Raw genomic sequence first — 14,991 nt, forward strand, 5'->3', positions numbered from 1 at the left:
TAGATATGATTCATGGGAACAAAGAATTTTAGAGCTTGAAAAGAATTCAGCAGACATTCAGTTAGTCATACTCAAAAAGAAACTGGCATTATAAAAAATATCAGATCATTCAACCTCTGCTTGAAAAACTCCAATAAAAGGGAAGACCTGAGATTTAGGCAGATTTGAATGAGACTAAATCTTAACGAATCTACAGTACTTCTTACTAATCCAAGAATATTCTTTGCCCAGCCTATTTTCTCTATATGAAAAGAAAATATAATAAATAATCAGCTGATGGAACAACTGACTGAATACAGTGACAAAGGCAACTCTTCTCAGCAGCTGCCAAGCACTTACATTGCAAGAATTAAATGGACCAATCTGAGAACCTAGGGCCAATAAATATAGTAATGATAGTGATGTGGTTACTATGACACTTAACCAGAAGGAAAAAAATGTAAAAAAATCATCTTGTTTTAATGAGAAAGGCATTTTTTGCTTTAGTTGAATCTTCAAATTAAAGAAATTTTTAAAAAGAATGAGGGAGAAGTTTCCTTATACTTTCAATAGGTTGACTGAATCTGATTCAAATTCTAAGAACTGGACAGACTGTTTCCAACCTCTTATGTGCCTCTTAGTTATATATTACTCAAATTGCTTTCCCAAAAAAAAAGTATCCAATACAGACCATTGTGGTCAGAAATTTGAAATTAGCCTCAATGGTGAAATCCAAAGAAGCAGCAGAGGCCAAACACCAACATCTAAATGATCCAGAATTTTAGAACCTTAAAGATTGTCCAGTTCAGCCCCAAACCTGCCACTAGAATGACTTGTGAAATGTCCCAGAGGGGCGGCCATCCTGCCTCTTCTCAGATACTGCCCACGAAGGGGAACTCACAATTCCACAAAGCACCCTATTACATTGTTCTTCAGGTCTAACTGCTGTCAAGATTTTTGCAGAACTGAATCAAAATCTCTAGAGTAAAAGTTAATAACTACCAAAAGAAAATCAAGAGCCTGTCATATTCTATTCTTCACCCTACACAAATTCTGATCACTTCATTTATCCTTTAGATTACACTGAGACAAAGGGCACCAGGGTAAGCACAGTCTCACAATGAAACATCTAGTAAGAATGTACCAATCACTTGAATGACTGAAAAAACTCTTTCAAGTATCTTGTGTCCTTGAAAGATGACAAAGGATCCTAAGAGACAGGAACAGGAAGTCAAAAAGAAAAGCAAGGGCAAGGAGAAGACCCCATGCAGCCTGGCACTATGTGTAGCAGAAGCCTGTTTCAGAAGGAGAAAAGCGACCCAGATCACTAAAGGAGCGTCACAAAGAGGAATCTTTCAGAAGGAAGTTCAAGTTCAGTACTGAGTTTTCAATATTTCCAGGGATGGGTAGATAGAGAAAAAGGGACCTTTGGTTTTAACCTTATTCTTATTTTCTCCATAGGACTAATCAAAGCAAGAATTTTTGGACTCCTTTGCTTCGATGCTACAGCTGGAAAAATACATATGTGAAAAATGAAGCACTGTTTTTTTTTAATTCAGTTGAGTGAGGTTTATATTTTACTATTTCAGGCAAAACACATACACACACACACAAAACAGATTTGCCACTCAAGAAAAAACAAAACCCACTTCAATACATGCAAATCAAAGTTAAAATTGTACACATCAATGAAAATGCTGAGTGTGTGTTTTCCTTGGAGAATGCTTTCCTCTGAGTCGTTCATGAAACGAGGAACACGCAACAGAGTCTACAATGCAAACTTGGGTTTCATGCTGTCAGCTGTCCTACTAGTGACTGACCAGTAGTGGGAGCTCACGAAAAGGATGCTACAAGTAGTAGGGATCTTGCAAACCCCTGTGACTGTGTGCAGGGAAGAAGATTCAGAAGGCTTGAAAACCTGATCCAGACGTGTCCTTTTCCTCCTACTCTTTTCCCACCACAGACACTCTGAGCGTCAGGATGCCATTATCATTTCCTTAGTGTCGTTGTAAAATCTACTGTGTAAAAATGAAGTAGATGAAGGCCAGACCTAAGGCCTCTATCAGGGAAGGAAATATGCTCATTCGCTCACATAAGAGTTCTAGAGAATTTAAGCACTATAGACATTGTCTTCTGAATAGAAATATAACTGCTCTGGAAAGACACATGCACAGAAATATTATAGTCAATGTTCTGAAGACAGATTGCAGTTAGTATATTTGAGTATATGAATAAGCATTTTAACTGTATACAATCTGTGTTAAAAGGGAAAATTTCCACACAGGTAAGTACCCTCTTACATTCTCAGGATCTTCAGATATCTCGTTCTTTTGCTATCAGTAAAAAAAAAAATTAAGAACAAAAATTTTCAACTAATTTCAACATTTCACAAAGGTTCAACAAAACTGATTGATTATAACTACTGAACATATTACTGCTATAGTTCAGCTATAGGCATTTAGGCAGAATATTGGTTTTTTAAACAAGATATATTTTATGAACTTGATGAAGTCATGAACTTTCTGATGAGGTTCGAGGCATTTTTTAAATGAATAACACAAAGTACAACTAAAGAAATGTGAGTGGATGTGAAATGAACAAAGACAACAATTGTTATACATTACAGATAACTAAATGGTGATAAAGATCTAAGTTTGGGTCCCCAAAATGAACACAATGAATGGGGCTCCCTTCCTTATCATTAGTTCGATAAGCTTATTTTCAACTGAGAAGAGCCTCTGTTTCCTTAGTAGTATTAAAGAAGGGACTACTTGGGCAGGATAGAATCTCAGACTTTCGATATAGCTCAAATTTATATTCCATGCAATGAAGACAACAGAACAATATCTAAAAACAAAGTTGCAGATTAAAGTACTTAAAATGAATCTGAAAGGTGCCCAGCATTTTGGATCTAAGCTCTCCTGAAAGGGAATCTAGTAGTGGTTATAGAAATAAACTCACTCAATTCAAAGCATTGCATGCAAAACATGTAGGCATGAATCATTCTCTAAGGACTCAGTTAAAGCTAAGGGTCACCAGTTCTTTGTGAATTCAAAATATGTAATGTCACCTAGATTGTAAGTTAGAGAAAAAGAAGGAAATGCTACATGATTAGTTTTACACTTTGTATTCTTTTTTTTTTTTTAAGCAATCAGGGTTAAGTAACTTGCTCAAGGTTACACGGACAGTTATTTCTGGGTGTGGTGCTAAGTATCAGAGCCCGGATTTGATCCCAGGTCATCCCGACTCTGGGGCCGGTGCTCTTACTCACTGAGCCACCTGGCCACCCCTTATACTTTGTTTTCTTAAAAAAAGTAGTGACATATAAAGCTCTCACGGGGAAAAAAAGACAAATGCCAGAGTATCTCTTCTTCCAAAATGTTAAGAACAATTTTGACAATAACTTAAGTTCACAACTGGCACAGCCCATCTAGTTTTATCCAGATTCACCGAGGAAAAGAATTACAAGTGAGGCCAAGGCTATGATAAGTCTAAACTGGCCTTTAAAGAAAAATATGACTATGAAAGAAGTGTACACACACACACACACACACACACACACACACACACACACACACAAGAATGGCTCTAACAATAGAATACACTGCCATATTTGTGACTTGATTAAAACTGTTGGAGAGTTTAATTTTGGAATAAGAGAAAAGAACAAAAAGTTCTCCTTTAGGGCTATTATCAAGGCCTCTGTAGCCATAACATAAATAAAGCTCACCATCTCTACTGCCAGCACCTAATCACACCCAAAAGCCCCGCAACCCTGCCCTTTATGCCAGTTGACAGACATGTGAAGTCTCTGTGCACAATCACTCAGCAGTCAGGCCATCAGACACCTCTTAGGTGTGTCTCCTCCCTACGAACTCCTCTTACCACAGGTCAGACTCTGGGCAGGGTATAATTTCTCTACCTAGGGTTCTTTCTCTACCTTATTTCCCATAGGAGCTTTAGGGAGTTGGAGGGGTTTTACCTCAAGATCGCCTTTGGTAATAGATTCCTCCTCCACTCTGAACTGAAGGTCTTCCACCTTCCTGTGGGGTGAAAAACCAAGGAAGTTTAGAATAAACCAAGAAATATGCCTGTCTTCACAAAAACAAAAAGCCACCCCCTCATCTGATGATATTTGCAGATGCTTTGAGGGAAATCAAATGGCAATATTTCCCTTAGAAAAAAATAAAGAACTATATAATCACATTTCTCCATCCTTCATTTGATATACAGAGTAGAGAAAGATAATAACATATTCTACTGGAATGACAAGACAGAGACAAAAAAGAAAAAGTTAACTAATTGCTGTGGTCATCGAACCTAAAACAGACCTAGACAAAGTAACAGCAAACAGTAAAGGAAAGGTCTGTATTGCCACAGAGATGGATGTAAGATCTCACAAAAACAGCTTCCTTTACTTTCTAGGATTACTACACAGATTCTAGGTGGAGAACCATGTCTTATTGAATCTGCAACATCAATGACAAAGAAGCAGAGTTCCAAAGAAGTGGTGTGGCATTGAGGAATAGGACAGTAGCCCTGGCTCCAGACTGAGTTATGGGGAGATCATGGGACTTGTTTCCGGAACAGCGAGAAGGGGCCATAAACAAGAGCGGCAAACACTCTGGTGGTAAAAACAGTGGGTAAACAATATCTAAAAACGATGTCTTCTGAATACAGAAGACTTCAGAAATGTACAAGATTCACATTTCACAGGAAAATAGGAAAAGAAAAAAGAAAGCAAGCACATATACATACATATGCAAACACAACAAATATATATATACATATATATATGCGCGCACACACACACACACAAAGTATTTCAAACCCACATCATCTGTAGAAAAAGCAAGAAACTGTTTAAAAAAACAAAAACCTAAAAACTTCCCCAGCTTAAGCCATAAATTTCCACAGCTACAAATTACTCTTGAACTCACTGCAAATTTGGCTGCTGGGGAACATTTGTGTTGCTTAGCAACCTGCAGGATGATAGCACACAGAGCGATGGATGAAAATTTTACTAGGTATTTTGGCATTCAGGAGAAACAAACCGTCCACTTATTTTTCAAAGACTGGTGCTGGAAACATCCAAAGCCATTTCTTGTTTACATCTGATTCCGGGAGAATGTTCCAGGGGAAGACCTTGAGGCCCTTTATCATACTGCCAACTCATTCACGTGGTACTCAGACTGATCAGTTACTTATGATAGAACCATCACTTCTTTCCTACTGCCTTTCAACACTTCCTCAACTTGCTCAGTGACCATGTTGTAGCTGAGTCACACAGAGCTTGCTATAGCACCCAATCTTTTTCAGACTAACTGCTCTCTAACTACACATACATTTTGTACTTGTGAAGGTGATAAGGATAAATATAATCTTATTAAATTCAGCCCAATGGTCTAAGCTTACTAAGACATTTTCGGAATCTTTGGAAGGAGGCAGTTAGGTGGCACAGTGAATGCTAGCCTTGGAGTCAGCAGACAAGTCCAATTCCAACCTCATATACTTACTGGCTGTTGTGACCCTGGACAACTCACCTCACCTCTCTCATCTTTAGAAAGTGGCCAGCATTAGCACCCAATTGCCAAGGTTGTGGTGATGATCAAACAAGATAACATAAGTAAATAGCTTGGCAAACCTCCAAGTGCTATGTAGATGCTGGTTCTGTTGACTCTATTTTCCAATATGTCAGCCAAGTCCCCAAGCTTTGTACAAATGAGACAAGTGTTCTTTTCCAGGTTGAGCAGACATGACTCTCCTTTGTCAACTCAACAATTCATACTGGCCACTTGCTCATCCTCATACATCATGTATGAGCCCCTATTTCTTTGTTTTCACATGGCCAGTCCTCCATGTCTAGAACATCATGTTCTAGCCATAGCCACCTCATACAATTTCTAGTTTCCTTTAAAATTCAATTCAAGTGTTCTCCCTCATATAAGGCCTTTCCTGATGGACCCAGAAGCTAGTACCTCCCCATAAATTTGCCTTGTATTTACTTTACATATACTTATACATGCACAATGCCTGGCACATAGTAGGTGCATAATAAAGGTTTATTATTTATTGATATGTTATATCCTTAATAATTATATCAATAATTAATACTTACTGATTAAATGACTGGTGATTTTGTATCTCAATGAGATTATAAGCTCCTCAAAAACAAACTGTATGATACTTCTTTTGTAACCCCTACAACCTACCACAGTCCTAAGCAAATAGTATTCAATAAACACTTGTCAGTATAAGAAGATAACTAACTCAACTGACAGCTTTTTAATTATAGGAGGGGAAAGACTTTAGGATATACATAGTTATGTTGAAACAACTTTCATATGAATTCTCTCTTAAGAGTCCTGAGCTTGTGCCTTGATACAAGAAACATGCCCTTATAATACCCAATTTTGGGATCCTCTTTGGAATACAACAGGCACTTGAATATACAGATTTCCTTTTGGAGTTCTCTAGTGTCATATTCCCACTAAAACTATGAACTCCTCAACTACAGGGACCATATTCTACATACTTTTATCTCACTAACAAAACTGGGCACGATATGAAAATACAGCAAAGGTATTTAATAAATACTTGAACACTTGACAATAGGTAAGACAGACTATGGTTCAGGGTTAAAGTTCTACATGACTGAATATGACAACCCTAAGGTTACATGCTTCATTAAGGAGGGTTAGACAAGTTGAGTAATTTCAAACCTCCAAAGGCCTAAATGAAAAGCAAGTACACATCACACAGTATGAGTAACAAGATTTCCACTCAACAAATAAGGGCTGTAACAGGAAGAATGTTTCAAATAATTCACAGCTTTTTAAAAAAAGCCCCAGTTGCACGAGGCAGTTTGGGATCACCTTTTCTCTTCCTCTAGTTGGTTAAGAAGCTCCACCTTCTCCCTATCAGCAGCTTCCACCATCGCTCGCAGCTGGTCCATCTTTGCTTCCATTTCCAGGACATGCTAGCAAAGGCAAAAAGGTTGGTAAGCAGACTGTTTCTGGAATAGATTATAACTGAACTGTTAGACTTTTATGCTAAAATCTTATGTTACCGTGCATTATGATCATAAATAAATTACTCCTCCTGGAAGCTGTGTCTAGATTATCATTCCCATTTGAAAGACATAACCTTACCTCAAAAGGTAAGGGGATAGTAAGCAATTCTCTCTCAAGCCAAAATACTTAAAATGATATCTGAAATGAGACATGTGATTACGGGGACGGTTTTGGGGTTGGTGTTTTTGGTTTTTTTTGTTTTTTAATATGACATTCCTGTCCTATTATATACAAGCTAGCCTAAAACAAATGACATCAGGATATGAAAAGGTTGGCAAATTATTGTGGCCCAAGAGACAAAAACTTTTCCACCAAAAGCTAAAGCTTCCAAACACAAGTGACAGCAGAATTTACAAGAAATCTCCACAACTCTCAAAACTAGTTCACTGGCTCTGAGCAGGAAGTATACCTTCTACCTCTTGACTCAACTTGGGGATTATCACCTCTGCCAAGAGACCTCAGTGCCCAGACTTCACCTGATCATGTCCATCCCGAGCCAGAGCTAGCTCCTGCTCTATTTCCCCCACATGGCTTGTTGCTTTTGCCACCTCCGCCCTCTCTAGGTCCCTCTCAGCCAGCAGCTGTTCGATGTGCTGCTGCTTCTCCTTCAGAGCCTCTTGGAGGGCGGTGGTGCCGGAGATCTTCCTGGCATATCTTGAAGAAGTTTCAGTCAACTGCAAAGTAAAGTTAAAAAAGTGAAGGCAATGCCATTATAGAGGCTCTGCCATTGAAGTAGCAGACAGTGAGCGGTACATGCACAACAGGCGTCCCCTCAGCCAAGCGAAAGTGCCTCCTACCTCTTGGACATGCCCAATAGCTATCTCTGGAGAGATTTCTCAGTAAAGAAGAGATCAAGCATATGGTTCCTATCTGTAAATTTCACTTCAGATCAAAGTCTTGAGAACAAAAAGCCAATACGCCTGGTCACAGGACTACTCCAGTCAAGAAGGGGATGTGGCGAGGATCAAGCCAAGTGGCTGGGCTACAAGTGACCATGACCTCAATCTATATGTACAGATGGGTAGGAAATCAGGAGATATTTGTAGGACCCATTGAACTAGTCTCAATTCCACTTCTGCCTGAGCTTGAGCTAGATGTACAAATATCCTCATGTTAGAAGAATTTGAGTATGCCTTCTACATTCTTCCTGGATCCACAATCTTGAGTTCGAATACATTCTTTATCCAACTTCTTTGAGGGTTGCAAATGCCATGAAGTTACCAAACAGCTCCCCCATGGAGTTACAGAACCCTCTTCAGGCGATTAACCAGGCTTAAATCACAGGCTTTTGTGAGTAGTTTGTCTGTTAAAAAAATTTTTTTTCAGAGAAGCCTTGTACCCAGAAACACAGATTTGGTAGGGCCTAAGTGCCAAGTATCTTCAAAGCACCCTATATAGAAAAAGACTGGAAGAAGAACTGCATCCACCTTCCAAAATGTAAAAAAGAAAAAAAAAAAGAACTGAAGTCCTTGCATCCACTTTTTTTTTTAAATCTTAGATTTCTTGTCCCTTCCTTTAGAGGAAAAAAAATCAGTTAGAAGGAGACTAGATGTGAACTCCAATAGAAAAGTAACCTCCCAAGCTAGCTTGTAGGGGCCAGGAGAATTTTTTTTTTTAATTAAGCAATCAGGGTTAAGTAACTTGCTCAAGGTTACACAGCCAGTTATTTCTGGGTGTGGTGCTGAGTGTCTGAGCCCGGGATTCGATCTCCAGGTCGTCCCAACACTGGAGCCGGTGCTCTTACTCGCTGAGCCACCTGGCCGCCCCTAAGCAATTGGGGTTAAGTAACTTGCTCAAGGTTACACGGCCAGGTGTTTCTGGGTGGGTGCTAAGTGTCTGAGCCCGGGATTCGATCTCCAGGTCTTCTCAACACTGGAGCCAGTGCTCTTACTCGCTGTGCTACCTGGCCACCCTGGCCAGGAGAATTTTTAACAACCATCTTTAGTCTTAGGATACATTCATCTTTAGATTCCTACCTTGTGCAATGTTTACCATCAAAATTTCATTTAGTATCTGAATGTCTTCTCTTAATAAAGCTATGTGAGTTCTCATAGGAAGGGTACTCATAATGAGCACATGGGTCTGGCTTAGTTCAATGATTAGGCAATTTTATGCCAAGGAAAAAGAAAGAATCCAGTTATGTTACATTGTTTTATATATGAACAAGGATACAGTAAAATCCTAATTACGAAATATTTCTATTGTTTTTATTAATAATTTCCATTGCTTGCTTCTCAAATACATTCATTTCAGAATAACAAAATAATAGTTACCAATTTTTTACTGTTTACAGAGTTAACTGATTTTCAGATGACTTTTAAAAAAATAAATTTTGGGGACAGCTAGGTAGTACAGTGAATAGACAACTGGCCCTGGAGTCAGGAGGATCTGAGTTCAAATCCAGTCTCAGACACTTGACACACTAGCTGTGTGACCTTGGGCAAGTCACTTAACCCCAAATGCCTTGCCTTCCCCTCTCCAAAAATTTTTTTTTTAATTCTTTAAACATTATCCAATAGGATACACAAAAATCATCATCCTTAAAATAAAAGAAAGCCCAACTCACATTCAGAAATTTTCTTACCAGAAAGATTGACCCACTGCTTTGAGAAAGCAAATAGATAAGGACTGAGGTAGGTACAAAACCTAGAATAATTTTGCTCCTTTGACACACAATTCCAAAGGTCTCATAATGAAGCATCACCTTCAGATAGAGAGCTGATGGACTCAGAGTACAGACTGAAGCATATTTCTTTCTCTTTCTTTAAACATGGCTAATATGGAATGTATATATAGTCATGTAAAACATGACTATACATATTAGAAATGTGTTCTGCTTTTCTTGCCTTCTGAATGGATGAGGGAAAGGAGGGATGAAAGAATGTGGAACTAAAAAAAAAAGGAAGTTAAGAAGTCTAAATGGGGGCACCGGCTCCAGTGTTGGGACGACCTGGAGATCGAATCCCGGGCTCAGACACTCAGCACCACACCCAGAAATAACTGGCTGTGTAACCTTGAGCAAGTTATTTAACCCCGACTGCTTAAAAAAAAAAAAGTCTAAATGCTTGGGGCAGCTAGGTGACGCAGTAAGTAAAGCACTGGCCCTGGAGTCAGGAGGACCTGAGTTCAGATCCAGAGTCAGACACTTAACACACCAAAAAAAAAAAAAACTAGCCATGTAACCTTAGGCAAGTTACTTAAGCCCAATTGCCCTCCAAAAGGCAAAAAAAAAAGTCTAAATACTTAAAATTTTTTTTTAAAATTAAGTTCCATGTACCCTGGGAAACATGGCAAAATAATAAATTCTTAGAGTGAACATTCCCATGAACATTTTCTATAATCCACCTAGATTTACCTAAGCAGACTCAATTTATTAGAGTTAGCTATCCCTAGCATTTGCCAAAAGTGAAGAGATTCCTTTACTGACATTTCAGAGTTCCTGTTACTTTTCCCAAAAATGTCACAACACAGTCTTCTTCTAGATATGTATATTTACTTGCCAGATGCTACTAAAATAGCCTAACCTTTCTTTAAATTTTTGGGTATGGCTGGTGAAAAAAACAAAAACAAAAACAATCTCTGACAACAAACACAACATACATGGTATGACACCTAAATAAACTATATAGCCCTTCAACTCCAAGACCTAAGTATAAATCATCCACCTGCAGCAAAAAATAACAAAGGGAAACTGAACATCCTAAAATGCTTCTTCAATTAAATCCTAACCTCTAATCTACCATTACCACAGGAACAAAGTAAACACAGTAAGGGGCACAACCTGCTTCTAAGCCTACTCTCTGTCATTTCAAAAATAAGCCAGTAGGTGGCATGACCTTTCTGGTTCCAAACTTAAGGACAAGGACCAAAGGACACGTACGTCAATTCCAAGTTACTGCTTTAAAGTCTATGATTCTTCAACATTAGTTGCTGCATTTATAATAAGAGTGGGTATTGCCTACTTTAACTTTGATGTTTCTATTTTTTAAATGCCCTTGAAAAATAAAAAGACTCAAGATTATTTTTAATCCCCCAAAGAACCTGAAAACTCATTTTGTTTCCTAAAACTCAAACCAGAAACATTTTCCACAATAAGTTTTTAGTTAACAGAATATTAGAATCTTCAAAAACTGAATTCAAAATACTTTTTCTTACATATTAAAGAAAAAATAAAAAAAAAGAAAGAGGCTTCTATGTAAGAAGAAAAAAAAAACCCTCATATTTCCACATCCTCAGTTTGTCCAAACTGTCCGACAGAAAGCACTCACCCACCAATGTCAGGCCACTTAACTATATAGGTACAGAAGAACTAGATAAATTTGAGTTTAAGGAAATTAAGAGTTTGGCAGAAACTGTGAGAAGCCTCTTTCTTATTTCAGAAAGTTAGCACTCTTTCTGTAGCTATGGAACGATAAACATATATGTGATCTACTAGTAACAGGTTTCATGGCAAGCTACAACTTCTACTACACGCACTTTTTTTTTTTTTAAGCACAAGGAGAAAGGAATTTGTGGTGGTTGTTTAAGCAAAGCAAAAGACAAAATAGCATTTGCTGCACCTGGGACGTGTGAAGCATGCAATAAGAAAACTGGAGCTTACTAATCCTGTACGACTGGGCTTGCTGCTTACGGAGGAGGCTACAGAACTCAGGGAGCTGAGGGAGGAGGCGGAAGGGCTACGCTTCAGGCTGCCTGGGGTTGCCATCACTTTCCTCACAGCGGCAGCCTTGGCTTTGGCTGGTGTTGTAGAAGGGAAGCCAATCTTGGTCACTTTATGGACAGGAGCAAACAAACCATATTTCGGTTGACACTGAAAATACCTATAGAGAACAGGAAGAGTTCAAATTACCAGGCATAATGACCATTAGAACAGCACTCCCTCTTCCCCCAATCAATATTGACTACTATGGACTATATCAACAGCAATAACAACATCAAGATTACCATTCAAACAGGTAAACCACTCAAGGTATTCAAAAAGTCTTGGTATAATGTCAAGCTATAAAGCTTAATAGAGTTTGGGGGTCTGTATATATGAGCATATATGTGTATTTGTTATAAACATATATGTGTATATTCACACACACACACACACAGACAAATATATATGTAGCAGCATTAGCTAGGGAAGCCAGACAGCCTTGGAGTCAAGAAGACCTGGGTTCAAGTCCTGCACCTGACACTCTAGATTTCTGAGTGAATAATAACCTCTAGATGCCCTCAACAACTAAGACTGTAAGTTACAGATGAATTACTGATCCACACTGGTAGAATGTTTTCATATTAGAATGCTATGCTAATGAAATCCTAGGGATGTATCAAAATTTTAAATAAAAATAAAATATACATATATATGCAAGGCTATATTTTTAGATTTATATTTATTCATTTTTATTGGGCTTATAATTTCACTGGTATAAAAAATTCCTGATGAGGAAATACCTTTTACTACTATAGATCAGCAATTCATTGGCAATTTATAGTCTTTTTTTTTAAATTGTTTTTTGTTTTTAGTTTTCAACATTCGCTTTGATAAGAAGTTCTAAATTTTTCCCCTTCCCTTCCATTCTGCTTCCCAAAGATGGCATGCAATCTGCTACAGGCTATATACATGTATAATCATATTAAATATATTTCAACATTAGTCATGTTGTAAAGACGACTAAGAACCAAAGGAAATAACCATGAGAAAGAAAAAAAAAGAGAGAAAATATTCTTTGCTCTGCATTCAGACTCCATAGTTCTTTCTCTGGATGTGGATAGCATTTGCATCTTTAGTCTTTTGGAATTGTCTTATGGCACTGCTATACAGAGCTAAATTTATCAAAATTTATCATTGTACAATGTGGCTGTTACTGTCTACAATGTTCTCCTGGTTCTGCTCACTTCACTCTGCATCAGTTCATGTAAGACTTTTCAGGTTTTTCTGAAATTTGCTTGCTTATCACTCCTAATGGAACAATAGTGTTCCATTATATTCATATACCACAGCTTGTTCAGCCATTCCAACTGATGCGCATCCCCTCAATTTCCAATTCCTTGCCACCGCAAAAAGAGCTGCCATAAATATTTTTGTACATATAGGTCCTTTTCCTTTTAACTCTTAAAGAGTTAATTGGGTAACTGACAACTTAAATGTATCAGAGGCCTCAAAGGAGAGACTCCAATCTAGGTCTTCAAGATTCCAAGGCTGATTCATCCAATAAACCATGGTATCCTCCCCCTTGTCTGTCTTTCTCTGTTTGTCTTTCTTGATACATGTGTGTATACATACATTCATTTATCAAACACATACAAAATATATACATATGTGAAATATGAATATAAGAATATTTTACAAAATTACTATATACTAAGGTAGAACCATAGTGACAGAAAAATCCTAATCCAAAGGATCAAATATTTCATCTACTTCATAAAAGTAAAGCAAGAATACACAGATACAGCTTTCCTATACAACAGAAGAATCATATAGATAAAAGAACCAATTATAGGGGCAGCCAGGTAGCACAGCAAGTAAGAGCACCGGCTCCAGTGTTGAGAAGACTTGGAGATTGAATCCCGGGCTCAGACACTTAGCACCCACCCAGCAACGTAACCTTGAGCAAGTTACTTAACCCCAATTGCTTAGGGGCAGCCAGGTGGCTCAGCGAGTAAGAGCACTGGCTCCAGTGTCAGGATGACCTGGATCAAATCCGGGCTCAGATACTCAGCACCACACCCAGAAATAATAATTGGCCGTGTAACCTTGAGCAAGTTACTTAACCCCGATTGCTTAAAAAAAAAAAAAACAATTATAACAGAATAGAATAATTTATTCATAAAAAAAATCAAACAAGTATATAGCTTTGGCAGAGGCAATAAAATGCAGGTGAACAAAGTTGCTTATCTCAATTACTGAGGTAAATAATACCTGTTGGCTGTTTAATGAAATTAGGGGACTATTACATTTTTCTCACACAATGTTAAAAGTGATCATTTGTATAAATTTATCATCTCAAAGCTTCTTTTTCTATAACAGAGTACTGTAATACATTTACCCAAAAGAACCTATGCCACTCACATCAGTATATAAATATTCTAAGCAGTTAGTTGATTAATATATTTTTATATCAATTATATATAATTAAAAATAAACCTTTTACCACAGCTATCAACAAGAAGAACCCATGAAAATATTACAGATCTTTAAAGTACTCAGATAAGTAATCATTCTTTCAGCAAATGCTACCTCTAATTTTTATTGTGGGATGGAGGTAGAGATTGTTTTAAATATGTAGAAAACTAGTACCCAGAAGGGAAAAAACTTGCCTCTGAACAGTCAGGAAGGTCTGTGTCTTATCTGTTAGACAGAACCAGTCCTGGTTTTTGCTAGAGTATGAATTCTGCAGTTTCAGGATGATATATTTAGATGTCAATTTTTTAAAAATATGTGGTTTATATTCATTTTTTACAAAAGTTAGATTCCTCTTCTTTATAGTATGCCTTGGTCTCCCATGTGAAAAGTTCATTTCACAATATAGAACTAAGTTAAAAAGTGTTCCAAAATATTTCTCCCTATGATAAAAATAAAAAGATTCATACAAGGTTACTCAAGGGTATGACAGAGATTACTAAGAGAGATCATCCAAGGAATGCCTTCAATTCTATGGGGAACAGCCAAGTCAATGTCATTGGTGACAAAGAATCAAGGCACTGGAACCTGCCTGGGCTATATTACACACATGCTTGGCAAAAACTCCACTCAAATACCTAATACAGAAAACTAAACAAACCTCGTTCCAGCAACAGCTCCATCATTCTTTCCAAGAGGTTCATCCAACTCCACACCACACCATTCTCCTTTGGCAAAGTCTGTCTCCCCAAGAAATCGTACTACCCCAGCTTTTGTGCCACCGACCTAAAAGTGGAGAAAAAGAATGACAAAAGAGAAACTGAA

The 14,991-nt window shown here is 37.8% G+C and overlaps 1 protein-coding gene across 4 annotated transcripts in view; it reads right to left on the minus strand.

Moving 5' to 3' along the window:
* Window positions 1-14,991, minus strand: part of CLIP1 (CAP-Gly domain containing linker protein 1) — a 126,608-nt gene that overhangs the window by 83,412 nt on the left and 28,205 nt on the right. For 3 of the 4 annotated variants that reach the window (XM_069081632.1, XM_069081633.1, XM_069081634.1), the window contains 5 exons: window positions 14,828-14,952; window positions 11,653-11,872; window positions 7,529-7,726; window positions 6,855-6,958; window positions 3,962-4,022 (listed from right to left, as the gene is read on the minus strand). In XM_069081632.1, coding sequence (XP_068937733.1) covers window positions 3,962-4,022; window positions 6,855-6,958; window positions 7,529-7,726; window positions 11,653-11,872; window positions 14,828-14,952 — 708 coding nt within the window. Of the gene's footprint in view, window positions 1-2,279; window positions 2,313-3,961; window positions 4,023-6,854; window positions 6,959-7,528; window positions 7,727-11,652; window positions 11,873-14,827; window positions 14,953-14,991 lie in introns of all 4 variants that reach the window. The other variant, XM_069081635.1, reaches the window with a different exon arrangement.

This window comes from Petaurus breviceps, unplaced genomic scaffold (assembly GCF_028583685.1).
Source record: "Petaurus breviceps papuanus isolate PSGF00001 unplaced genomic scaffold, PetGlider_PUasm1.0 99, whole genome shotgun sequence".
Lineage (NCBI taxonomy): Eukaryota > Metazoa > Chordata > Mammalia > Diprotodontia > Petauridae > Petaurus > Petaurus breviceps.